The sequence below is a fragment of the Charadrius vociferus genome, unplaced genomic scaffold (genome assembly GCF_000708025.1).
Source record: "Charadrius vociferus isolate BGI_N301 unplaced genomic scaffold, ASM70802v2 scaffold72, whole genome shotgun sequence".
Lineage (NCBI taxonomy): Eukaryota > Metazoa > Chordata > Aves > Charadriiformes > Charadriidae > Charadrius > Charadrius vociferus.
Window position 1 is genome coordinate 545,160 of NW_009647830.1, and position 25,429 is coordinate 570,588.

A 25,429-nucleotide genomic window follows, 5' to 3' on the forward strand; every position below is an offset into this window, starting at 1 on the left:
CCTAAAAAAGAATTTTATGTTTTCTTTTCTCCTAAGACTATTCTGAAATAAAAGGCAATTTTTATTTCTCTTTCTTACTCTCTGTGCATCTAACTCAACTATATCTTTTTCTGTTTGTGGTTCCTTGCTATCCAATTGTAGTGCTACTATCATGTGCTGTAATAATTCTTTTTTTTTTATGTTGTTCTACACTGTGTAAAAAAATGGTCTATATGGGTGGGAAAACAAGCCTTCTATACCTTTGGTGACTATCCAACAACTAGGGTATGTCAGTCTTATTCATTAGCTAATTAACTAGGTACTTTATAACCAGCTCTAGTTGAACAATGTAGAGGAGACACATATCAGAATATATTGCAGGTGGTAGTATTCTTGTGGAAAATGAAAGTTTGATGCCATTTAGTGAAAGGAGAAAATTGAACCCAGATCTTTGTCATTCTGGAATAGCTTCTATCATTTTGTCTAAAATGAAGATGATACCATGACTTACAGAATTTTGGTTCTAATGTCAAAAACCTTTTTTTCAGTAGGAATTAGTCAATAAATCTGAGACACTTTCATGAATGGTTTCAGAATGACCGAATAGATCTTATAAACCAAGATGAAATATTTACATCTTTTTTTTTCTTATGTTATTAAATAACTTCTGTATAGTAGGTAGTTTGATAGTTTGTAATTAGATAAGAATTCAAAAAGATACTGGCAAGTTTGAAAAAAACTTAAAAATATTCCTTGCTCTCAAGAGCATTTCTACACTTTGGTAGAAATAGATAATTGCACCAATTCAGGATACAACAAATAATACAAATTGAAACTGTCAAGAGGTTTCTTTGAAAATCTATAGAAACACTATATGTTATACCTAATTTTGGACTTGGTCATACAAGTTCTGTAGAATAGTGTTCATTTTGTATTTCTAGTTGTAATGTAGCTTTAATTGTAAAGCTATATAAATTGAAAGGATACTTTTTTCCATTTCTAATTTTTACATAGAAAGAGATTTGTTGTCTTCTTAGAGTTATGCAGAGGGGTCACTGAGAGTTTGAACTTACTCAGACGAAGAAGATAGGGGCAGATGGTCATGTCTGAGGAAGATACAAAGCTGTACTCTGAAAATATGTCACAGCTATCAGAGACCCAAATTAATAAATTTTCGTAAATTTAACAAAAACAGAAGGACATAAAATAAAAATCATTAGAAAGGTTCGCCTAAGTAAGAGTAAAGTTTTATCTACCCTGTATTATATTTGACAATGACCAAATATGAATTCCTTTGGGAAATGCATAATTGCAAAAAAAATGTATACTGACACTTCTTCAGAATGTCATTACAGCCTTCAACTCTTTGTAGCCCAAGGTCCTCCCAAGCCCAATGTCCTCCTGGATGTTTCCTGTGTATTACATGACCTTAGTAGATTTATGTCCTATGGATTTATCCGTTCTCCATTGAACCCATGTATAATGTTTGTACCCACAAGATATTATTGCAAGGAGTTCCACACTTAACTAAATACCTAATCCCCATGAGGGGGTTGCACCTTTTGTTTCCAATCACTTAAAAATTCAGAAGGCTGAAAAGTGGGTTCATTATTTATGTTCTAGCATTTTCATTTCTGTGACTTGCACCCAGCAGATTGTGACACCAGCTGATGCCAATTTTCTGCATTTCAGCAGCACTGTTCATAGAACTAAGATTGTTAATTTCTGAGACATAGAACAGTTTTCTTTTGGATAGTGGCTTTTTTTTTTTCCTAGTTATGGATATTTTTATTATATCAAGAGAAGCCCTTTTTTAAATCATTTGAAAGAAAACTCTCATTCCCACTTTTGTTGAGCTCAGTGGCTGTTTACTGTTTGTATATTTACAAGAATGAAAGTATTGAAGACACTCTGTAGTGGCGTTATTTATGTGTCAATATTTAAGTCATGCTGAAGTAACCTGTTAAGAGAGAACTCTGGGTTGATCTTGTACAGGTCACAAGGAATAATATTACTGGTCTCCTAAAGATATTTTTTTTAAAGAAAATATTTAAGAATTGCTGTCTCCAGACATATCTCATAGGAATGGCAGGATTCTCTATAATCCTCCCTGCCCAGAATCCATTGGCAACAGTAGGGACAAAACACATCTCATCTCATCAAAAACATCAAACATAGACTTCTATATAGTCTTACCAAAGCGTTTGTGTCACACTTCTGATGAACAATAATTTGTAATGCTATCTGCAGTCTCTTTTTTAATGTATTGGATAGCTTGTAGGTTTCGTAATAAGGTCTGTGCTTCAGGCGTTAAGTGGCTGTAGACAAGTAGGTCCTTGCACAATTGTTTGCAAGATGCTTACTTGTCAATAAAGAAGAATCTCCATGCAAAAAACGTGAAAACCCAAACACATACAAAAAATAATTTCATCATAGCATTTTTAGTACCACTTTAATTAAAATCTAGTGTAGTTTAAATTCATCTTAGCTGAATTCTCTGGGGACCAGTATGCTTGCTTTTTTAAATTTAAGTTTTTCTTCAAATATAATGCTCCCCTAGCGGCTTTTCATTTACCAAGCTATCAAGGTATCAGAGATATATATATATATATTCATGCTCGAGAGCAGTCTTGTTACCGTTATGCTTAGCTTACATGAGCTATAATCAGGAGAAAGGCAGATGTAGGTTTATTCAGTTTTAATGTTCACTTGATTCCATAGAATAGTATAAAACAATAATATAATTCAATAATAATTCAATGTTTCAATAAACATCATTCAATAGCAAATGGTTAAAAATAAATTTACTTTTTTGTTGCCAATTTTGGTGTTTCCCATACCAGGGCAGTGAGGTGGTTGTTGGGGATTTTTGTTTCTGATAAATAAATGACAAGAAATCTACATTTACCTATGCAACGGGCCACTAAGAGGCAGTTTAATATAGTTAGTACAAAGGCAAAAGTGAAAACCAGGTGTCCTTCAAATAAATCCTGTACATGCTTATACTTGCTGGTTCTTAAAATATCGTCTTAGAATGTTTAGTGGCACCTTAGAAATGGTGGAAGAACAAATCACGTGCATTTTCTACAAAAATTCAACAAAGGCATAGAGCTCGCATTGAAGCCCATCTTCCCTTTTAATTTCAGCCAGAAGGAATACAGTTCATGCACTCTGAGATTGTTTCAGGATGTGAACCAAAACGCAATAAATGAGAACTGTCAGGAGATTTCCCATCCAAACTAAAACACTAATGTAGATGCATCTGTAAGCCTTCAGTATAAATCAGCTCCTATTAACCACGAAAGAACCAGAAGAATGAAAACAATGAGAAAGGAGAGATTCTGAATATTTCAGGTGTAGAAAAAACTCTAATTGTCCCTTTTACCATGTAAAATATCAGAAAGCCTGACTATGAGGTACAGGTTTTGTAAAACAAAGCTCATTGCTTTGCTTTTATTTTCTGAGATAAATTCCAAGAAAGCCAATTGTTAAAACCATAAATATTCAATTATTTGAGTCGCTTGCTGTTTATTCAAGCAGTTAGGATAAGTCTACCTGCCTGCTAGCTCACTCGCATCCCTCTGAAAAGGTGAGATGATACTCATAATTGCCCTCTTTTCCCTTCTCCTGTGGAAGGTATCCTACACCATCTTCACAGGCAAGAGAAGGGTGACACTGAAAAAGAAAGAATTTGGATAGCAAAATAAAAAAGAAAAATACTGCTAAAAATACAGGTTCAGGGAACAGGGAAGACTCTTTTTCTCTGTATTACCAACCATTTTTCACAAAGGTAAAAGCATATGTTATTTCTCTGGAGCAACATGGACTGCAAGGACTATACTACCTCAAGTTTAGGAGGTAGTTTTATAGCAAGACCACAGAACAATAAATATTCATCACTTTTTTTTCGTGTTGTAAAATGATAACTGGTCTGTCCATCTTTTCTTTCCCTTTCTGAGTGATGTACTCCACTTCAGAGCTTACTGTACTCTAATAATTCCTATAGGCAAAAAAACTCTGACTATGTCACTCCAAGTCAGTGGAACTGACAGCCGACATCTGCCTACATGGTGTGTCTACATGGTGTCAGGGAAAGTTCTTAACATCTGTCTACATGGTGTCAGGGAAAGTTCTTCTTGGACAGTGTATCACTTACTCTGAAGTACTCGGAAAATCTAGGCAGGCAGCTATATTTTGGTGGTTTAACAAGTAGCTGCTCCTCACCTCATCTGCTGTATCTTCATGCTTTTACTCTACAGCAAATGTTGAATTAATCTACTTCACAGTGAAATAGAGCTGGAGTACCATTCCTTACCATCCATGTAGGAGTGCTAAGAGTATACTCGTGGCCAGTTACTACAAAAGCATTGATGCTCGAGTACCATGTTGACCCTTATCATGTAGGTATACTTTGAAAAAGGATGGGGAAATGGAAATATCACTAATCTCAATTAAAGATAAGGTGAGCAGCACCAAAGTACTATGAGTCTTGCTTAATTTTGAAGAAAAATTTTAGAAGAGACCTTTTTTGACTTCCAATCGAATGTCAATTAGGATAATTTCAGGATTTCAGAAAATTCTGAACTGATATATTCTTTCTGTCAAGAACATTCTTCCACAGTATAGCAGGAATTGAAACATCACCTATAGCAACAGTAGCCATGGCGAAATATTTTTTCTCCAGCAGTGAAAGCAAACCACTACCAGAAAGTATAGTACATACAGTTATATCAAAGCAAGAATATCTTATGATGGTGCTTACCTGGAATCTCTTAATGCATATTTTAGTTTTTTAGATTTTTAAATGATACTTTTTGAGTTTAATGATGTCATGTATTTTGGATGGTATAGATGATTGATATGGATGATATTGGGTTGCCGTATATACTTATAGCAGCTACATAAATAATCAGCAAAATTACTTTGAAAAGTATCATATAGTTGTTTCCTTTCTTCACCTTTTGGGATTTAAATAATAGCAGATTATTATGTGTCGTGAATAATTTTTTAACTTCTCCTTATAATTAGATACTGTATTGTGTTCTCCTTGCGTCAGCTTTATTTCTTTTTATGGGAGCTATACGCTGTCTTCCTAGGACTTACAAACCCAGCTTGCTTATTGGATATGCGCCATACCGATATTGAGCTACAATAATTTCAACCAAAGAAAAACTCACCCATCAGTCTGTGTATAATTATGTTCTGCTTCAACACCACAGACAACAGATCTTGTACGATTAGCATCCTATCTGTAAGCAAATTAAGCTTAAAGAATTGATTACTAAGTACTATCATTAAAATAACATTAGAAAAAAAATACAAAAAATAGTAAAAGGACATTAACTACATTTCACAGCTATTAGTCATTTTAGTCCTAAATCTGATAACCCAAAGATAACAACACTGATGACACAGAAAAAAAAAAAACCACTTTATGTTTCTGAGCAAACAATTTTTCATCTAATAGAAATGTATTTCCTAGCATTCATTATGCCCCTCCTTTATTCCATAGAAACTTTAGAGCTAAGATTGAAATGAACTAAAGATATGGTAGTACGTCCAGTGGTTCTCTTAAGTAAATGTCAATGATATGATTGAACTAATTCTGATAAGAAATCTAAAAGTATTTTGTATTTTAACGTAGGAATACTGTCACATATCAAACCCGTGTAAGAAGGAGAAAAAGAAAAATGAGATAGGTCAAAAACAGGAGAGAGAAACGAAAGAGAAAGCAAATAGTCAACAGCTCGGTGGTTAGGATACTTACCTATGCTATAAAATCCTTCTTTCAAGTACCTGGGCTGAGCAGGGATTTAAACCTCTATTTTCCACATCACCAATGAATACCTCAAACTCCTGATCTTGTACGTTCATACATTCTCTAGTTTTATCCATAAATTCTTTTCTGAAACTAATAAACCTTTTGCCAGGAAAGCATTATGGAAACCAACAACTATATCTCATGAATCTTTTGTTATATGAATTAACATTTTCCACCAAAAAAGGCAGAAAATTATGTGGAAAAGTCCTAAATGATCCTTTTCTGTAAAATCAAATAAATGCCGTTACTTGATTTTACAAGACAGATAAAATAAATTGCTGTTGTTTTTTGATGGATATAGCAAATTTTTCTACATGCTACCACTCATTCATTCATAATTTGAAAAATAAATTACCCTTTTTATAAAGGAATTTTAATTACATGTTGTAGTTACATATTCTAGATTATTCTTTGAAGTCACCATATAGACCCAAATCTGCAAATATACTGTGCAAAATAAAATATTTAGCAAGATATCTATGTTTATGATTATCTCCGGAAGATGTCATAGAATATTTGATACTGACAATACATGCAATTCAGTAGGAAAATGCATTTTAAATGCTGATTACCAGTTAAAATTCTGTAGAGGCCTGATCCAAAGCTATTGGTATTAGTGGAAATATTTATACTGAGTTTAGCAGATTTCAGATAGAATCAGACTCCAACACATTAAAATTTGCAAGTGTGGAAGAGCTTTTTCTTTCTAAAAACACTGGAGGCAAATACATTAGTTCAAAACCAGTGGGATATCATTCTGAACTGAATCTATAATTCTAAAGTAGAACATGTGCATCTGAACAGTGATTTAAAACAGTTTTGAATTGGACCGGCACACTCAACTGACAAGACTTAGGATTATTCTGTGCTCTACAAAACATTTAAATCGGCATGCTTCCTGTTTTTCTAAGGCTAGAGATCAATTTGGGGCATTTTAGCACAGTACATCACTTATTTCTGTTTCAGATTCTAAAAATTGCTTTGAAGTATATGCCAGAAGCAAAATTATTTCTGCCCATAGATGAAATAACTCATTCTCTGTGGCTTCCTCAGATGTGGAGTCAATCTCTGCTCAGGAAAAATATTATTTTTAAAAATAGAATAATATGAAACTCCTAATTTTAAGTTTAGCACTTAGCATTCAGGAAACATTATGGGCTAAATTCTGTCACATAGTCAGAAGCTCTTCTGACGGAGGCGCATCAAAGATGATCTGTCTCAGCTGGGCACAATCTGCTCTGGGAAATAGGAGAAAGAGGAGGGTCCATTGTCCATTGCATGTTATGGAGAACTTTACTTGAATCCTGCTGGATAGGTGCTTATTAGAAAAGCACAGGGGTGCTTGAAAAATTTGTTCCATTTCCAGTGTTTTTGACTCTTTCTTAATAGTGCAAGTTCATGCAAAATAATTTGATCTTGTTAACCTTCTTGCCTGGTATTCTCAGATATGCAATGTATAATATGCCAAAAGAAAAGAGGATTGGGTTATCTATGCTTCAGTCCCCAGCATGAAAAGAGTTCAGGGAGAGTTGCTGTCTGCTGTTCTTGAACAGCTGTCTTGCTAGCTGGTGTAAGGTCTTAAGGTGTAAGGCTTTCACACATACACAGAAGATCAGGAGCAGTACACAGTCTGGCTCTGTGTCGATTCAGAGCAGTATATAAATAGAAAATGTAAAATTATGTTGTATTTGAAAGAGACATTTAGTTCAGACCATCACAGCTATAGTCACATTACTACTATCTGGTTTCCAGAACATTTTCTTACCAATTTTCTGCATAACTCTGAACTCTGAAATATTATGAGATCGTTGCAATGAAGCGTTATGCCACCGTCTTCATTGCTGCGGCACTGAGGGTCAATCATATCTTCCTATGTTAGCACAGATTATAAGGAGATATAAAGATAAGGCAGGACATGTTATCACTAAGGATGGGAACTCTGGATCACACTGGAAAGAATTCTAGAGTTGTCCAGGATACCAAAAGGGTTTTATAAGTGGCTAAAGTGGATCCCTGAAGCTATTAATTTTGCCACCCTTTTATTCACAGCCTTCCCAGATTTCGTGCAAATTCCACAATCCCTTCCTGGCTTGAGGTTGGGAGGACATATTGGCTTTTAATGACTCACCATTGGAACTTTTGTCTGCCTAAAACGTTAGTGAATTTGGTTGATCATATAAAATCTAAAGTACAGTTGAGAATAAATACATTACACACGGAAATTAATCTCACATTCTATTCTGAGCATCCAGATTTCTGGAATGAATAAACTGGATATACTGTGAAATGCTTTAGAATACTATGTATGAGACAGTGTAATAGAAGATGCTTATCCAAAATTTGAAAGGTGTTTGCATCATTTAATCGTACGTGGTGTAATGTTTGGGAAATGAAAGTATATAGAATATTCTCTTATGGGATTATCTTTTGGTGACTTTGAACCTCTGTCTAGACCCAGAAATGCACAGTAAATGTGAAGGGTCTTTTGAAAAGTGTGAAATGTACCTTTCCAATGAGGTATTTACTAAAGCTGTTTGAAACTCGAAGTCTGAATAAGCAAAACAGACGCAAAAGTTGTCCCAGTTACGGTTCAAGTGTGATTCTGCATATTTTTTTTATAATTAGATAGCATATTGGAATTATAGAATTGTGATAAAGAAAGACTTGGTGAAAACTGTGCTGCCCTGATATTTTGCAAAGAGTTACTGAAAATAAGTTAAGTGTGAAGCATTTCCCAGATGGTAAAAATTCACTCCAAGGAATTTAAATTGATACTCAAAATGTTGCTGTGTTCATGAAGCTCCTTTTGCATCTTTAAAAAGAAAATTGCAATGTGCTCTAATCACTGCCAATTGTACTGTAATTTATTACGGGAAAGATTAAATGAACACAAAAATTGCAGGTGGAAATTTGATCTCTGCCTGCATTAAAAACTTGCAATATAATATCCTCATCTTTCAAGTTTTGACCTATTTCTGCTATATTATCATGAAACTGAGCTTTCTTCAGGGAAATATCAGTAAAACATCATGCCCTTATGAAATAACTGTCAGTGTTAATTTAGTTACAGAGACATTTCCCTCAGTGTAAGCAAGATTTCTCATAATCTCTTGATATAAGTATTAGCTTCTAAAAAGTATTTTTAATCAAAGGATTCATTATTGTGTTTGAAATATTTGAGGGTGTTTAGGATAACAATCTAAGATAAACCTTTCTTTAAATTCCTTAACATTGCTGTAGTGTTACCATTTTAAATTGTTTTGCTGTCTAAAGTACGCAGTTGAGGGTTACCACTGGACTTTTTTTTTTCTTTTTTTTTGCATTTTCCGTAACATTTTGTTATCTAACATTTGATATGTGCTTTATGCAAACCGAGCCAAAGCAAGTAATGTTTACTTGATTAAAGAACAGAAATATACAGATGTAATTCGGTATTCTCAGCATAATAATCAGAACTAATTCATATATTAAATGGCACATTCTTTGCCAAATGCGACTTACATTGAAAAAACAAAATTAAGCACCTCCATAATTAAAATATCTATTAACTCAATGCAGAGAAAGATTTTTCTTAGTTAAGCGAGTACTTGTACATTCTCCTGCATAGACATGCCCTGGTTCCCCTGGATTTCCAACACAGAACTTCAGTGTTTTATGAAAAACAAACAAGAGCAAAAGGACTTCAGCTGTGACTGAGCCTAATTCTCTTCTTACTCATGCATCATTCAGAAGCTGATCACAGTTTGACCCATTTAGGTCACTATAGTTTACCTATCTACAATGCGAAGCAAGGGAAGTATATCGTTGAATTTCTATGCCAGAAAAATATGTGATGCTGCTGATAGTCTGCTGGATAGTTTCCATTGTATTCTGCAGAGGTAGCTGCCTGTTAGCGTTAGTTAAAATGTATTTCATGATATTTGGATCAAAGCAGTTGTATGAATGACTGCGCTTCTAATTATTAATTTATCATGTGCATTTTGCAAGGAGAATTATTGCATACATTGCTGTGTACAGATAGTACAGCATTGTGAAAACAAGCAATATAAGCCTTCCAGTTTGTGATACTGAGAAATGAAGGTGCTGTTTAAAGAGGAGGATTGTTCTGTTACTGTTTTTTTTTACAGCTGACAGTAAAATACTTGAGGAAAACCTGAAAAATTGAGAGATGAATCTAATTCATTTTATAAAGCAGCCAAAGATGAGGTTCTCACAGCAACCACATTTTTAAATAATAAAAAACCCAGAAGTATTATTTTCCATTTCTCTTAAAAGCTGTCACATAGATCCAGATTTCTTGAGCATTTATGTAAAATAAAAAGAGCAAGAAAGGCATATATCCAACAGCAGAGGAATATGTCTGACTGTAAACTAACCTGTGACACACCAGTAAACTAATAATTGTTTTATCTTTAAAGAGACATTATAAGCATAAAATATGAAGTGCAGCCACTATAGTAGGTGACATTTATTTTCAAATTCTTATTAGAGGAAATCATACATGAAAAATCAAGTATGTATTTTTAGCATGTTGTTGAGAAACTGGGTTAAATGCTGATTCTTAGAATTTTACATTTAAACTAAGTTATGTAAAGAATAGCTGTTAGCAGCTTCAGTATCTAATGTGTGCCTCATTGCTGTGATTTAGATTATTCTTCTGTGTTTGATGTTTTGAAAACGACTTATTCTAAGACATAGTTGCTGGGAATTAATCACTGTTTTCTTAACATCTTTATCACTCAACTTCTGGTATTTAGATGGAGCCCCTCCCTTTCTAGAACACCAGGAATCACCATGCATCTGCTCTTTTTCTAATTCAGTTGAATATGCTAAATACTGAGCTCTTGGCTGTGAACCTGTGTTGACTCTTCAGTTGCTTGTATTGTCCTTCTAGCTTAACATATGCTGACTACATTTCCTTCTGTATCAAATGATATTCATTTGTTCAAATGAAATGCAGAATATGTATGAAGGTTACACTCTTTAAGATACTGCTATAGAGCGATTGCTAAGTTTACACCTAGCTTTATTGTAAATACTACTTTTAAAATATTATGGGGGAATTAATATTAATGGTAGAATTAATATTCTTTATTCCATTACTAATGTGTATTTAAATAGTGCAAGAATAGACTACTGGCATTTTTTTTGGTGAGGCATCACCAGAACCACATCAGCAAAATGAAAGGTTGTACCAGAACTGTGGTATGACTATCTTGATTTGGTACAATAGTAGATATTATACAGCCTATGCTTTGCTGCAAGGCATCAGCTGAGTAATTCAGCTCAAGAACAGCTTATCCATTATGTTTTACTGACATAAAACTTCCTGTGAAATTAATAAGACAATGGCTTCCATTAAGTGTTGCATATATATCACCAAAATTAATCCAAAATATTTTAATACTTTGCTTATTATGGAGATGTTGCGATTTATCAATGAGTATTTTTGTCTGAACAGTGAATTTAAAATTCAACTTCCCTAATGATTCAATGCATTTTGGAAATAATACAAGTTGTTGATATCAGTTCTTTTCCAATTTTATTGGCGTAAAATACGCATCAAAACCAGACGGTTTTTCTGTTCTTATGTAAAAACGTACTACTTCATAAACTGATTACTGATTCTGAATTAAGTGGATTCCCATTCAGTGAGATTACTTTTTCCGTGTTTTGTTTCATCACGGTGGAGCTGGGTTGCCTAAGCAACAAGTAAAATACCAGGACTGGGACGTGGCTGCTGCTTTCTTCCTCTCTTTCCTAGCCTGAACGCAGTCAATACTGTGCAGAGATCCCAGTCTCGAGTGCCCGTGTAAGGAAAGCATCACCCATCACACTTTACAAAGCATAAAGTGAATAAACTCTGCTGGACTAGGCAAAATCTGTGCTGTTTCGTGTTGGGGGATCTCCTAGGAAATATGGAGCTGGAGCTGTTGAGTTGGGTGAGCTCAGAGAACGAAGGGCGCACATCTGAGGACGTGGCGCTTCATTAGCTCTGTTCTCATAGGGGAGGTTATCAGGGAGAAAACTGAAGCACCAAGAAGTGGTGTGACTTGGTAGAAGGCACACATAGACTATAGGTAATGTAGTGATGTGCAGGCGGTCACAAGCTCTTGTTAGAACTTCACTTTCTCTGCATACGAATCAAGTCTTGCCCAAAAGATGTGTAGCTCTGTGAAGTGGTGTTCCTGAGCAGGGTCTTTTTCAGAAGTCCTGTTGGTGGTTTTCATGTTTAAGCTATCGTTAGATAAAGAGACATTTAACTTCTACTCCTCTTCGATTAAACAGAAAGTGGACAGTAGGCCCAATACTTCAATGAAATTTATTGGTCTAATTTGTTTAATCAAAATTGTTTGAAGTAAATCTCCTACCTCTGCTTCATCTACAGCAAAATTTCATTGGTAGAGTACGTTGAAATACGGAAAGATCAGAAATAACCATGTTATCTTCTTAACTTTTCTTAAATGAATTAATTAGATTAGGTACTCTTCAGATCAGACCCTGTAATATGAAAAACAGATGATAAAGAAATGATAAGCTAGAAATATTTGGCTTTTTTGAGTTTGCACAATGAGAAAAGTTGAAATCCTTACACTAATATTGCCTTTCCTGGCTTTTTGTATTTGATATCTCACATTCATTTTTGAAGCAATTTTTGTCATGCAATTTTATTTTTTATTTTTTTTTTATTAATATTTTCCACAGGGCTGGAATAGCAGATCTTATTTACTTCATTTTCAGTAAAAATTGAGGCAATAAGAGGTCGGTTTAAGAAGGCGCTTCTGTACAGTGAAAGGAAAAATGAAAACTTTTATTCCTTTTCGTGTGAAATTAGCATAAATTAATGGAGCATAACTTTCCTGCACATGCAGATAAGGAACTCTGATGCTTTTAGTTCACTTGTTTGAGTGCACAGTTCTGGTACCTGGAGGGAGAGATGATGGGTTTGAGGGTTCCATTTTTCCTTTCCTTGTCTTCCATCAGCCACGAACCCCAATGGTCCATAGTGTAACAGAGAGCATTTTGCAGTCCCCAAAAATTAAAACACCGAGACAGAGGCTCTCTACAGGTTTTTCTTACATAGCCAGGCTGGGTGGGAGTATGAAAAAGCCATGTCTGTTCAACATCTCTGGTACCAAAGAACTGCGTACTAAGGCAATTTATTATTTGAAAACAATCTTTTTGCTTAAGTACCTGATGATTTTGCTTTTTGCTTCTATAAACTGTCTCTTCTTTATGGCAGTGGGGGTGCCAATGGTGTGTCTTCTAAAATACTTAAACCTAAACTGAAAATCCGTAGCTGTGGCTATTTTAGTATCGGGAGAAGACAGTCTTTAGAAAGACTCCAATCCATGTAACAGTTCCATATGCGGGTGGCTTTGCTCACGCACATGTAAGCTGAAATTAACTGGTCAGCTCAAATGAATGAAGTTACACATATACATAATCAGGTATAAACCTGGTCTTTTTCTAGAAAAAAAAATAATTCAAAATACACTGGGTTTTTTGGAAAAAAAATAATATGTTTTTAAAAATAATATGTTTTTCCACAATTTAAGTTTCTTGAAATACCACTAATTAACATAAGAAAGGTCCAGCCTATTTAAGAGGTAATTGCCAGGACAAGGAATTGACAGTAAAATTAGTGCTCTTAGGTTTTTGTCATATTATTAGCTCCTTCTACATACAGACTGAATAAATCTGGTTTATGCTCCTGGTTGCTAATGAGAAATATTAATATACTTACTGCAGGGGAAAACACTGACTAATCACTTGCAGACCACAGTGAAAAAAAGGTCTGTACTAAAATGTAAATCCGAAACAAAATTGGATTTATGGCTTTACTTAGTTTTCAATATTTGAAAGCTTAATAAACTGTATTTAAGCCATGTACAGGTACGCATTCTATTTCTGAACAGTTTGCTTTTCAGAGACTTGTGTGCCTTCACAATGTGACAGAAGTAAATGTAATAAATAAACAGAAGGCTTTGCATCCTGTTAAAACTCTACATATTAGCAGTGCGAAAAAATTGAAAAGTGTAGCTTAATATAATATTAGGCTTCCAAAATAAAGAGTTAAATTACTACATATCTGTTGCTGAAAAATGCCAGAGAATTCTGGCAGTTATAATTGTTTATTGCTAGGAAAAAATGAGTTGCTTCTAAAAATACTTTGACGATCTACTTTATTTACTAGCTATTCATTAACACAAATTTTAATTGTAATAAAAAGTATTAGCACTAAAACATAAAAAAAAAGACCTCTAAAGCAAATGGTCATGTTAAGAAATACACTCAAGTTTATTCTGAGGCAGTATCATATATTCATTGACTTCAGTAGGCTATACACTCCTTAAGTTTATTCTGAGGCAGTGTCATATATTCATTGACTTCAGTAGGCTTTGCACAAGGCTTCACATGCCAAAGTTAATGGCAGTTTATCACCAATTTATGTTTTCTCAGAAGCAGAATTATCACAAAATCATTATTTTTTAGTCATTCATGCTATTTGTGAGAAACATGACACTCTGCAAATAGTGAATACTATCTTGAAAAGTGGCAGATGTTAACACCATATGTATTAGTCAGGAGCTATTGTAACAGCTTCATCAATGTTAGGTATAACAGAGGATCCTCTGGGTATTTTCACCCAAAGAATTCTGTGTGGATGAAAGAACCAAGGACATCTGAAGTATTCTTGATCTCTCCTGCCAATTTACTCCAGCCTAAGCTCTGGGTTTTGTACTGTATGTTCTAAATTGTTTGGAGAAGCTGTTTTGAGACCTGTAGTTCATGGCACGTCTGTGTATGGTCTCTGAACGCTTCAGTACTGGTGTTCTGCAGCGCCAGCACCCGTTCCTGTGAAGGACTAGATGCAGTGACCCTGTCCTGGGTTCCTTTGTGCAGCCTTTAATGTTTGTATTCCTCCATCAGTGTCATATTCTCCTCTTGGAACTGAAGTTAACGGATGGAAGTTAATACAAATGACATGTTTCAGTACAGCGCAAGCATCTTCTCTGTGAAGTTTTAGCCACTATTGGAATAAGAAAAAAGGAGTCCAGGAAACCCAGAAGACAAAGACCTGGAAATAAAAATCAATCCCTTTATGTTAATATAAATGTCCTTTTTCCCTCAATCCAAAAACAAACAGATGGTGCTCATTAAAGATAGGGCTTGTAAGATAGTTTGGTAATCTTTAACACTAATGATCGTAGTGGTAGAATAAAAATATATTGTTCTTAAACATGTATTTGTAGTAATTATTTCTACAGCATCTTACAAAGGTATTTTACCCATTTTACAGTATTTCTGTATTGTACAATGAACATGTGAAGATAAAACCAAGAACTAGAAGCAATTCATCTGTAGACCTGTGTGAGGACTAGTTAGTCCTGAGAGAGCGCACTAAATAGGCAAAATGCACTTAAGAGACAAAATGCACTTAAGAGACAAAATGCACTCAATAAACAAAAATTATGTTGACAAACAGGACTGTATCTCAGACCTGAACTTCTATTTTTGCATGATATTGCACTGTGATATTAGGCTTACAATTGCATTCAGAGTTAGATAAAGCACGTTACACAGCTGTGCAGCGTTGGTGCTTGATGTGCTTTCCTTGGTAGGGATGTCAGATAAGAAGTGTTAGAAAGCATAGAAGTGTAGGGATTGAGTCACTTTCTGGGAAGATGAAATGTGTAGGAGAGAGGAGGAGGCAGATGATATGGATGGGGATCATAATTTGAAGCAGTGAGGGAAGACTGCACGGCACAGGGTTGATACCCGGTTTGGGAAGCTGGAGCTGTGCAGTGGGAAGACTAAGAGCAGTGGTTTAGACGGAAGCTTCACAGATGCATTGATAGTGTCTTAACATATTTTCTAAGGTTGGCTCTCATAACAGAGACAGGTATAAAATCTCAAGTGACGTGACTTTTCATATGGAATTAAATTCTTTAGGTCACTCGGGTGACCTTAAATCATATCTGGTTCAAGGGAGTGAGCTCAATGACTGCCTAGTTACCTAGACATGTATATAAGGGATTTATAATGTTATAAGATAGTTTCTTCACAACTGTCTTTTACAAATACTTCAAAATGTCTCTTCTAAACAAATACAGCTTTGTTTTTTAGAAAGCTGCCTTGTCAGTGGTCAGCTTTGTCATAGCTCATTAGCAAGCCAGACACAGCTTCTGAAATAAGGTCGTATCTGCTGAGATGATTTGGGGATTTTCAGGAGGACTTGGCTGCAAGCATTAAAGAAGATGAATTTTTTTACAAAAATTTGATGACGAATAAAAGTCTAAGATCTAAATGGGTTGCTGTGGGAAAGATCATAAAAGGGTCAGGTATTTAATTGAACTTGGCACTCATGACAGCATTGCAGAATCCTGATACAATTTTTCTCCATACTTTCTTGTGTGCGGCTGCTGCAAACACAATAAATAAACTTTTACATGAATGCTCTATTTCTAGCTCCCCTTCCAGTAAAAAATGGCTTTCAAGGACCCTAGAGAGCCTGTTTGTCTTAAACAGAACAAAACAGTAGATTGTCTGACATACCAGTCTTCTCAGTTGTAAGAATACTGGGTACCATCTGCCTCTGATTTAAATTCATTGTATCATACTGTGTGAAAAATCATGTCTTGCAAAATAATATTTAATCATTTAAATCTTTTAAATTCATTCCGTTAGAGTTAAATTATAATCATGAAACTTCATATTTTCTTTTGAAGTGTATGTGCCTAGAAGCAACACATCATTATTATAGCCAAAGGGCTTTAGAAAACATTCTCTAATTTTTCAATTTACTATATATATAATGACACTTTTTATACTCTGTAGTTAAATTTGTTTTCTCATATATGCAGTTCCTTTCATGTTAAAAAAGATTCCTACAAACATTAGCAGAGAAGTGTAAAAGTACAGTATAAACATTTTTAGAGGACTTCTGAAAAATTCAGGATTTATGGCGAACTCTGATAAGCATCTTAAAAGATGCTCGTAATACTTAGCTTTCATATAGTACTGTTTTCATTAGCGGGATTGGTATTATCACAGCCGAGGAAGTTCAGGCAAACTAATACTAAACTGATTTTCCAAAGTCACCTGGTAAAGTACTGAAAAGGCTAGGAGTAACTTCTGAGTCACAATATAGCAGTTTTTACTTCAGACTACAGTGTTTTCTTCTGCATTCTGATTTGCATTTGTTTGACAGTCTTCCATTAAGAGAAATGGGTTGCTTTTAATAGCATGTAACATTGTTCTTGTGGATATTTAAATTAAAAAATATAAAGGTTGGTATTTTTAAAGGTACTTGAGCAAGCTAGGCAAATTGAGGAAAAAGCTAACTCCCTTAGTCTTTCTTGGCAGCCTTAGTATTTCACTTAAGTTGTAGAGAATATTTCTACAAAACTAGCAATTGTGCCATATTTAAACTGCCTCTAGCTTGAGAACTGGTATTAAAATACAACATAGCATCATCTGATTCTCTCTGGGGTTTGGAGCAAGTTTCACAGCCTGTTCTATGCACTGCAATGATATTGCAAGATTTCTGTGACTCTGTAGGCTTTTTTTAAAGATATCGTGGTCTGTACAGTGCACTGTAGTTGTTGAAATGCAGTGTGGTCACATGTCATGTCCCTTTAAGTAGGGTTTTTGTTTTATTCCTTTCTGCTGACCTTTCAGATCACCTGTTCCATTTCTTCCCCTTATCATGATTCAGCTGCAATGTTAAGTACTAATGAGAGAACTTGATGCTAACAAAGGTATTCGTTTTAACATACAATAAAGTGATTTTTATGGATTTTCTGTAGGCGTACAGGTATACAGCCACTAAACAAGACAGTGTTGAAGTATTTATGCCTGCAGAGCTTATTTCTAGTGTATAGTTGTATACTTAGAGAAGAGGGATATTTTGCAGAATTTCAATACATACTCTTATTTTCAGTCTAATTGGTTTTCACCTCTTACACTTTTTCCGTCATCTAGGGTGTTTCAGACAAGAAGAAAATTTGCCATTGAACTAAGTAATGAAAACATTGTCTATGTTTCATAAGCAAGGTCTATAAGATCCTCTTTTGTATCTAGAAGGGGTGTGTAAAGCCTTATTTTACCTTAGTGGAAGGGAAGTTACCACTTCAGGTGGTTCAGATTTTTCACTGGATACCACAATTTATATTTGGAAGGGGCAATCTCTTAACAGAGTACTCTCAGTGAACAGCTGGTACACAGTAACATTTTTCATCATTACAGCTGTCTTCAAAGTGATTTTATGACTCAGCCTTGGTTTGATACCAAGACTAGAAGCTTAAATTATGTTCAATTTTTCTCCCTTCATACTTCAAAAAGGGTTTTCTTCAGAAATAAATGACCTATATCTTAATCTCTTGATTTACATAATTCTTGACAATGTGTAAAATTCTAATAAATAATTGCTATCTTTCAAGAAAATTGATTCCTCTCCAGTGGAATATATAAAAATCATGTCTCTTTCTAAACATTCAGGTGTTGATTTGGTAGGTTTTGAAAGATCCACTGTGAAAAAAATCAACCGAACTACATTTTTATTCCAATACAAAATGGCTTCATAGTGGTAAATGTAGTTGAATCATTACTATTATTCAGCTAGTCTGTGTCACATGTGCAATGATATTTTCCGAGAAAGCACTTTTGAGTTCCCAAATTCTTGAGCAAAAGCAGTTGTTACCTTGAAAACTACTCTTAAATTAGGATAGTGGAAGTTTGATATGATGACAGATTTATGAGAGAATCATTTACGATGTACTTACTGACATATTTGTAGTATTCCCACTGAAATTGTGGGAAGGGATTTTTTTTGGTGAGAAGATAGAAATCTTCAAGCTGGAGACAGGATTATTAGAAGCAACTGCTGGGACACCACTGTAGAGAGTGGTGCCTTTTATGCCAGAAGTGACAATGGAGTGGGATATGAGAGAAGATGAACTACATCCAAAAAATGATTGTTGATGTCTCTGAGATCCCAGCTGTCAGTTAAGTGCTCTTGATACTTTTGCTACAGTAAAGACTCTACACAACGTCCCTGTGTTAGTATTGTCATAGTCACATAGAGGGTATGCAAAGGATGATAGCTACCTCTAGCACTCAGTTAGGGCTGATGCTTCCAAATCAACCATACAATTATACATGAAATTAAGGAAGAAGTCTGCCTCGTTCACCAGTTTATTTTAAGAATATGTGGGAGCTTAATTGTATTAAAAGTGTTTGAAGTTGTAGAGGAAGCAGAAAGATAACAATTTCAGGGATAACAATTCCAAATTTTTTTATGCTCCGTCACAAACGTTGGATCTGCATATTGTCAATCTCTCTGGTTTCTGAAGAATGCAGCAGATAGGGTATGCAGTTTTGTAGCTCCTTAAATAACGTTTTCATCAAAAGGCTGAAATGCATTGTGAAAACGCTAAAATCCATCCTTAGATTTTGTAATAGTCTTTAGAGTGATACAACCCAATGACCTGGTCTAGTGGGAGGTGTCCCTGTCCATGGCAGGGGGGTTGAAACTAGATGATCTTTAAGGTCCCTTCCAACCTAAACTATTCTATGATTCTATGACTCGTTTACCTGATTAAAGTATTTTCCCTTTTTCCATCCAACTCCATCTGTTTATTTGGTGTAACCTCCATGAATGCTTTTTTGGTCTCACAAGGGCGTAGGATGAAACTTTATGTTTTAAGGTTGAAGTTCTGTCTGTAAAGTTAGCATAAAGAAAAGTAGATTCTGTAAAATGTATGCATGATTATCTTCTAATTCACAAGAAAGGCATGAGTTCATGAAACAGGCCAAAAATACCTTTGGTATTCTGTTCCTTCACTTTGACCCGTCTGGCTTTTTTTCAAACTGTTGCTTGGTTGAGCTTTGCCTCTTTTAACCTCAGTTTTTCAGATATTGTTGGAATTCTTGAAGATTTGTCTTCAAGCCCCCAAAGAAGTGACTTCTCTTTTTTTTTGGGTCCGGAGATCAGCTATGATCTTGGTATCCACTTCCAGCAATGCTGGAAGCTTGGGTTCCAGCTTTTTACTACCTGAGCTTTGTACTATTACTTTGAGATGCTTGTTTCTTTGTTTTCATATTGTTCTGGAGAATTGCGATGACTGAAGAAGAAGAAAGCACTTGGGACTGAGGATTTTGAGCTGAGGCCCATGAATACAGTAACCTTTGTTAGGAGTCAAAACATAGGCCATATGTAAGGTTGCACAGCAAAGGAATAAGTGTTTAAGGACTGAAAAGGTGTCTCTGATGGCTTTGAAAGAATTCTGGCTTCATGACTGAAGGTTATCTTGTCTTAAAAATCACTTGTCTTTACAACCTGGTTTGCAACTCAGAACAGCATGGCTGGCCTTCCTACATGGCATAGCTGAAAGGATTGGTAGGTGAATACGGAAAATCTTAAGAAAACTCAGCGTTGACACAGATAAACATGTGAGGAAGATGAAGCTTTAATACAAAAAGACATCTGTCATGTAATTATGATAGCAAAAAAAACCCCTACATATCATAGAATAGCTAAAAAGTATTTGGGCTTATTCTGTTATTTTTAAGTGAGTAAGCTACTGTGAACTTATTTGATTTTTTCATAAGTTTTCCCATGATTGTCATGATTGTGATACTAACAACATTATTATGACTTATTCCAGAAACCGTCTATGCCAAATCTGTAGGTCGAATTAGAGCAGAAAAATCAAATGTAGTAAAAATAATGTCATTATTAATTGTGAAAGAAAAATTGCATTTAAACGTGATTGACCTCAGGCAAGGTACACAGTAAAACTAAAATCTCCATTCAATTCACTGCAGCTATACAGACAGCAAACTGAGCAGTGTCTGTTTAACAAGTATTTGAAAACCTTAGCTTGCACCGGGACAGTAATTTAGATTTGCAGTGGCTGTGATAATATGGGAGAGTAACATGTCAGAAATGAAAGACAGAGACGTCTAATTTCAATGTCTTGATCAAATGAGCTTCCTGACAGGAGATCCAGATGTAGCAAGAAGGCTGGAAGCTCTTGTTGAGCAGTACAGTTCTGGTAACATGCAATAGTTCCCTGGAATTAGAATTCAGATTCCAACTTAGCTTTGGCTTTTGTGTTTTCCCACTCTCCTTTTCTAATTTTCTATTCACTAATATTTTTTATTTCTCTGGCATTTCAGCTCTTCTTTAAAGTGCTCTCTTTTTTCCTGTCTTTTTTTTTTTTTTCTCAAAATCTTTAAACAGCTTTTTTGTATATTCCATTTACAATGCAGTGTGAAATAGAAATTAAGTGATATCATAGGGTCTTTGCCTTTTACAAATACTTCAATAAACATTATTTTGTGAAAGAATGACCCTGTGATTAAAACTGAAAACTGATTTTCATATTTAGTGTCCTTGGATTGTGGGCACTGCCTGATCTGTACAGTGCCTAAGAATGGGGTTTATCTTCTTTTTTAATTCCTTTGGCTTTGCTATTGGATGTGCATATTGTTCAGGGAGACGAACCTCCTCATTCTATGCTCTTATATGCCGGACAGGTACAAATGGCACTTTCTGACCTTAAGTTTATGAATTTGAGTTACTAACTGCTGTGTGTATATTCTTTTTAAAGACATTGTACATGTCAGCTTCAGGAGAAGACAGGCTAGCATTGCCTTAAACTCTAGTCCACTTTAACCAGCCCAGAGCTTTTTTCTGGGTTTGGGTTGGAAGGGACCTTTAAAGGTCATGTAGTCTACTCTCTTTTGGTTTAAAGCCATTACCCCTTGTCCTATCGCCAACAGGCCCTACTAAAAAGTCTGTGCCCATCTTTCTTATAAGCCCCCTTAAAGTACTGGAAGGCTGCAATAAGGTCTCCTTGGAGCCTTCTCTTTTCCAGTCTGAACAACCCCAACTGTCTCAGCCTGTCCTTATGGGAGAGGTTTTCCATCTCCCTGACCATTTTTGTGACCCTCCTCTGGACCCACTCCAACAGGTCCATGTCATTCCCGTGCTGAGGGCTCCAGAGCTGGACGCAGTACTCCAGGTGGGGTCTCACGAGAGTGGAGTAGAGGGACAAAATATACACCCCACTATACACCTCTCACATCTTGGTGTACAGTGATACTTCGACACCCACAATGAAGATGAAATATTTTTACTTGCTCCAAGTCATTCTCTCTGACTTTTAAGATAAATTAAGGAGAAGTCATACAGAGTTCTTACTTTTCAACAGGAATTCTTAGAGGGTTAGCCATGTAGGGACAAAATTATGTTGCTCTGCAACTCTTCACCTGAGAACTGCGAAGTAAAATTGTACAAGTGTGACGGTGTTTCTTTTTTAATAGTCTTTATCAATTGACTCCAAAACCTGGCAAAAAGTATCAGACCTTGGAAATGACTGATTTATGCTGAATCTTTGTCTTTTATGTGGTAAAAACATTGCTGTGTTGGCTTTATTATAAAGTATGGTTCAACTGACGTAGAGGAAATGCCAATTTTAAGAAGCAGGCGGTTACTTTGATTCAAACTTCTGTGCTTCTCTGTGGTGATTGCTGCATGTCTTGGACTGCTATAAAATGATAAAAACAATTAAAGTTCAGACTGATTAGAGATATTTTGAAGACGCTTGCAAATTACAGACTTTTAGTCCATATATAGACAGCCGTACTGCGAGGTTAGGTGAACTTAAATCAAGTTTAACTTAAAATTTACTTTTAAACTTCACTGATCAAGTGTTATATCTGTGGAGTTAATTTTGGTTTGGAAACACGTGGCATATTTCCTCATATATTTGTAGATGATTATATTTTTTTAAAGTTTGTCCAAATTATAATAAATATCCACAGAGGAGGTTGGAAGAAAGGAAGTTGCTTTCAAAAACAAAGCCTATATGCCTCTCTTCTCTCTGCAGAGTCGTCCTTTGTTTAACAGTACTGTAGCTATCTTAATTAATTTAAATTTTGGCTCACACTTTATTCTCTGAGCAGAGAAAATTTTAATAGCTAAATACCTTTTTTTTCCCATCTAAAGACTTAAAGAAAATTCAATTACCTTTTAACTGGGCTAGAAAGAGGCCAGTAATGTCCCAGTTGGTAGTTCACTCCTTGTTCATTTAACAACTGTCATTCTCCTTGGAATTTCCTAATGGGTGCCACTTATTCCCACCACCCTCATTGGCCTTCTTTCATTTACATTGGTGCAGATAGGCAAGATGATTAAACAACATAAGCTGAAGTGCTACTAATACTATAATTTTCAAGGTAGCCTGTTCCAGGACTGACCATCTTGACTTTTATGACTGCTTCTTTACATTACTTTCTTACATAAAAATATTATGCTTTCAAGATGCAATCATGAGGTTTTTGAAAACTAATTAAAAAATCATAAAAACTCTATATACATTAAAAAAGTCATTTTTAGGACCAACTGTAATTTGAAAATCTCATCAGAATTTTCTGGGTTTAGAATCTTTTGTCTTCAGGATGGCTCCTTTCTTTTCCTTTTATTCTTATTCTCTTCTTTCTTCTCTTCTTCTCCCTGTCTTTTTTCTTTCATATTATTACAAAAGGAGAGCAATAAGCTGTTTGCCCACTTTTAATCAGAAAAGTGATTAAAATGTTTTCATTGTCATTTCTCATTATTTTAACAATAAAAGATCTTTTTTTAAAAAAAAGAAAAAGACAAAAGAAAAAAAGAAAACATCTTCCAGGTTTTATTCTGGTATCTCTTACGGTTCTGTCTGATATGCTGAGCTGCTAGTGATGCTTGTTTGCTTTTTTAAAGAGAGGAAAAGTGACTTGTGTAAATTTCTCAGGAGGCTGCGATCATTTGATTTCCAATTTATTCCAAATGAAGAATATGCTAATTAAAACAATTGTAATATTGTTTCTGCAATTATTTGTTAATTATGATTGAGTTAATGAACTTCTTCTGCATACTCAGTTCTCCTGAGTACGTTTGGTAGGTTAGACAATTTGCCAGGGCAGAACTTCATCAAAAAAAACACTGGAAGAATCCATGTTATTTCAAAGCAAGCTGGTCCTGAACCTTCACAGATCTGTATAGCCGCAACAGTGGGCTTGAGGCAATGCAAGGAATTGTCTTTTTCAGCAACTTAATGTATAGCAATGTTAATTTTTCTACAGCTGTCTATTTAGTTAAAATACACAGTTGTTTTACAATCCCTTTGAATCATGAAGTATGGGAACGATTCCATTCTGCTACTTGATTTCTCAGCAGCAGTAAAAATAGCAAAATAGTAATAATGGGGCATTGCCAGCACATGAAAGACAGGAATCGATCATTTGATGACTTCGAAGATTTATTAAGGAAGAATTTGTATGCCACACATTGCTAAACAATGAGAGCCAAAGCATGTAACCTGCTCAGTGCAATGGACCAAGAAGGTGACTTTAGTGGAAGAGTTCTTGAATGGGTCAGAATCAGGGGGCCTGAAGTTTAATAGATACAAGATGATGGTTTGGGTAGCAATTTTTAGCTGGGCAGGCAGAGGCCACGTTTTAGAAGTACTCTGCAGGAAGATGTGTTGAGGCTTAAACACAGCATGAATGTGTTAATCTGTGGGAGTACGAGACAGTTTAGCACCCAAATTACAGAACAGTGCATGTGAGAAAACAGTAGGTCTCTTCTTTCCTACTGTGTCTGTATGTCTGACTGATGAAGAACTTACCCGCTCTGTCAGTTTTAATAACTTCTCTTTTCTTTGGGGGTAAGAGGGGCAAAGGAAGAGAGAGTGGAGAGGGAGCATGTGCAAGGAAGACAAGTGCAGTAGCTCAGACTTTTTTTTCTGTAGTGGCTGAGAACAAGTATTCCAGAAGGGACAGTTTGAAGCAGGCCACTCTCACCAAAATTAATATATACCTGCTGAGAGTGAGTCCCTTTCCAAAACAGAAACAAGAGAAAAAGATATCCTAAAAGCTCAAAGGAGAAATGTGAAGCTTTTGATCTGCCATCCAATACTGAGGAAGTGTTTGAAATCATTGTCTGGGAGATACTTCTATTATGAAAAATATTGAGTTTTGAAAGTTTGTTGTCATGTGAAATGAAAAAGCAACATTTAAGTTTTCAGTGAGAAAAGCTGAGAGAAACGTAGCACATTCTTTCACCTTAACCAAGCAAACCTTACAGACAAGAACCACACCATGAATGGGAGGAACCATCTATGTTCTGATTGACCACAGTGACCAGAGCCAAAAGAATGAGGGAGTGTTATACAAAGGCAAATGGTGGCTCCAATACCTCCATAGGCAGTATTTGACATGTGGAAAACTCTAGTGTGGCCAATAAACAAGTCCATTGCTGTGAATACATAGTTTGTTGTTCTCAGTACAAATGAAGTACAGGTATCTCCTATGGACCTCCCACTAAAGGAAGGTCCTAATGATTCACTGGATTAGGAATAAAATGATGGGTCCAAGGAGGTTCAATAGACTGTGACCTACCCAATGACAAAAAAATTGCCAGCTCTGTCATTTCCGTTCTCAGCTCTTCTGATCTTTGAAGGAGACAGGTGAGCTTACCAAACTGTCTCAAATATAAGTCTTCTGTTGGTTCATTATGCAAAGATGTTGAAGGGATTCTACAAAAGAATAAAAAACTTAGATGAAAATCATCCCCTA

At 35.4% G+C, this 25,429-nt stretch overlaps 1 protein-coding gene across 1 annotated transcript in view; it reads left to right on the plus strand.

The window, feature by feature from the left end:
* ANKS1B (ankyrin repeat and sterile alpha motif domain containing 1B) overlaps window positions 1–25,429 on the plus strand; it is a 456,808-nt gene that overhangs the window by 188,870 nt on the left and 242,509 nt on the right. Inside the window, exon 14 of the mRNA XM_009882636.1 lies at window positions 16,274–16,284. Within this exon, the coding sequence (XP_009880938.1) occupies window positions 16,274–16,284 (11 nt within the window). The remainder of the gene's footprint in view (window positions 1–16,273; window positions 16,285–25,429) is intronic.